Source organism: Juglans microcarpa x Juglans regia, chromosome 8D (genome assembly GCF_004785595.1).
Source record: "Juglans microcarpa x Juglans regia isolate MS1-56 chromosome 8D, Jm3101_v1.0, whole genome shotgun sequence".
Classification (NCBI taxonomy): Eukaryota; Viridiplantae; Streptophyta; class Magnoliopsida; order Fagales; family Juglandaceae; genus Juglans; species Juglans microcarpa x Juglans regia.
Window position 1 is genome coordinate 27,089,333 of NC_054608.1, and position 1,229 is coordinate 27,090,561.

Below are 1,229 nucleotides of genomic sequence, written 5' to 3' on the forward strand. Positions count from 1 at the left end.
AAAAATAAAAATAAGAGTGAGTGATGTATCGCAATAATGAATAGCAACCCTCTTAAAAAAAAAAAAAAAAACATAATACAGAAAAAACGAAAAGCTACAAAGGGTCAGTCGTATATATCAATAAAAAAAAAAGGAAAGGGGATTACAGTACAATGGCCGTAAACAATTAATTAATTATTCATAGGCAAAAGGACAAAGAAAAAACAAAATAGAAAACGATGGCAGGCATGTGAGGGTGGGATTAACCAAAAAGACACAACCTCCCAAATACGACAGCCGGCGCATGTAGTTTGCTAATCATTTCCTCATCCACGGCAGCGGCGGCGGAACCTCACTCTCCTCATCCTCCGGAGCCGCGGCGTTCAAGTCCAAAATCTCACTCTCCTCCACTCTCTCACCCACCCCCCTGATCTTCTTATTCTTCTTCTGCTTCACCACCGACCTCGGCCCCCACCTTCACGCTCACCATCATCATCACCATGAACAACAACAACCACCCCTTCCTCTTGATCCTCCTCATGCTCTAGTTCCTCCAGCCCCACCAGATCCTCCGTCTCCAGCGCCTCCCTCCACCCCTCCCCATTATTCCCCCCGCCGATCTCTCAAAGTACATCACAGCCACCTTCATTCTCCTCAGTATCGCAAAGAACTCCTCCACCTCCTCCTCCGTCGGCACCATCACCCCAGCTCCTTCCTCCTCTTCCTTCGTCTTCTTCATCCGGGCCTCCTCCACTTTCTCCCTTTCTTCCTCCCTCTTTCTCTTCTCCTTTTCCATATATCTGCAGCTAAATTAATCTATGCACCAAGATCGATCCTAAACGAAGGCAAAGCTCTACGATAGGTTTAAAAAACGAGTTAAGTATATGCACAGTAGTGATGGGTTTTTTTCAGTGGTGGGTTCTTTATCTCACATCCATGAATGGCTCGCACTGGTTTCATTCCCATCTCCTGTAAGCTTTGAACTTTCTATGGTTCTTGGTTGGTAATGGTCGCAATTGCGCAGAATTTGCTTGTCTTATAGACGCGCCATTTGAGCCGTTGGATCGTTTGGGAAAGGAGACATCTCGGAGCCTGACGTCATGGGGATTCGGTTGGGATGACGTCAACTCATTGTCCTTTGGATTTATATACATGCGTATGCGATACTCCGATCGATATTTCCAAATTTCCAATATAGGGCTTCTCTAAAAAAAAAATTCAATATAGGCCCAGCCCTACTCCACGCGCTG

General features: G+C 45.7%; 1 protein-coding gene across 1 annotated transcript; it reads right to left on the reverse strand.

Annotated features, from left to right (window-relative positions):
• Positions 1 to 297: 297 nt before the first annotated feature.
• LOC121242369 lies at positions 298 to 775 on the reverse strand. Its single transcript, XM_041140240.1, has 2 exons — positions 543 to 775; positions 298 to 454 (listed from the first exon to the last, which is right to left on the reverse strand). The coding sequence occupies exons 1-2, from the start codon at positions 773 to 775 to the stop codon at positions 298 to 300; spliced, it is 390 nt and encodes a 129-aa protein (XP_040996174.1).
• Between the last annotated feature and the right edge of the window lie 454 nt (positions 776 to 1,229).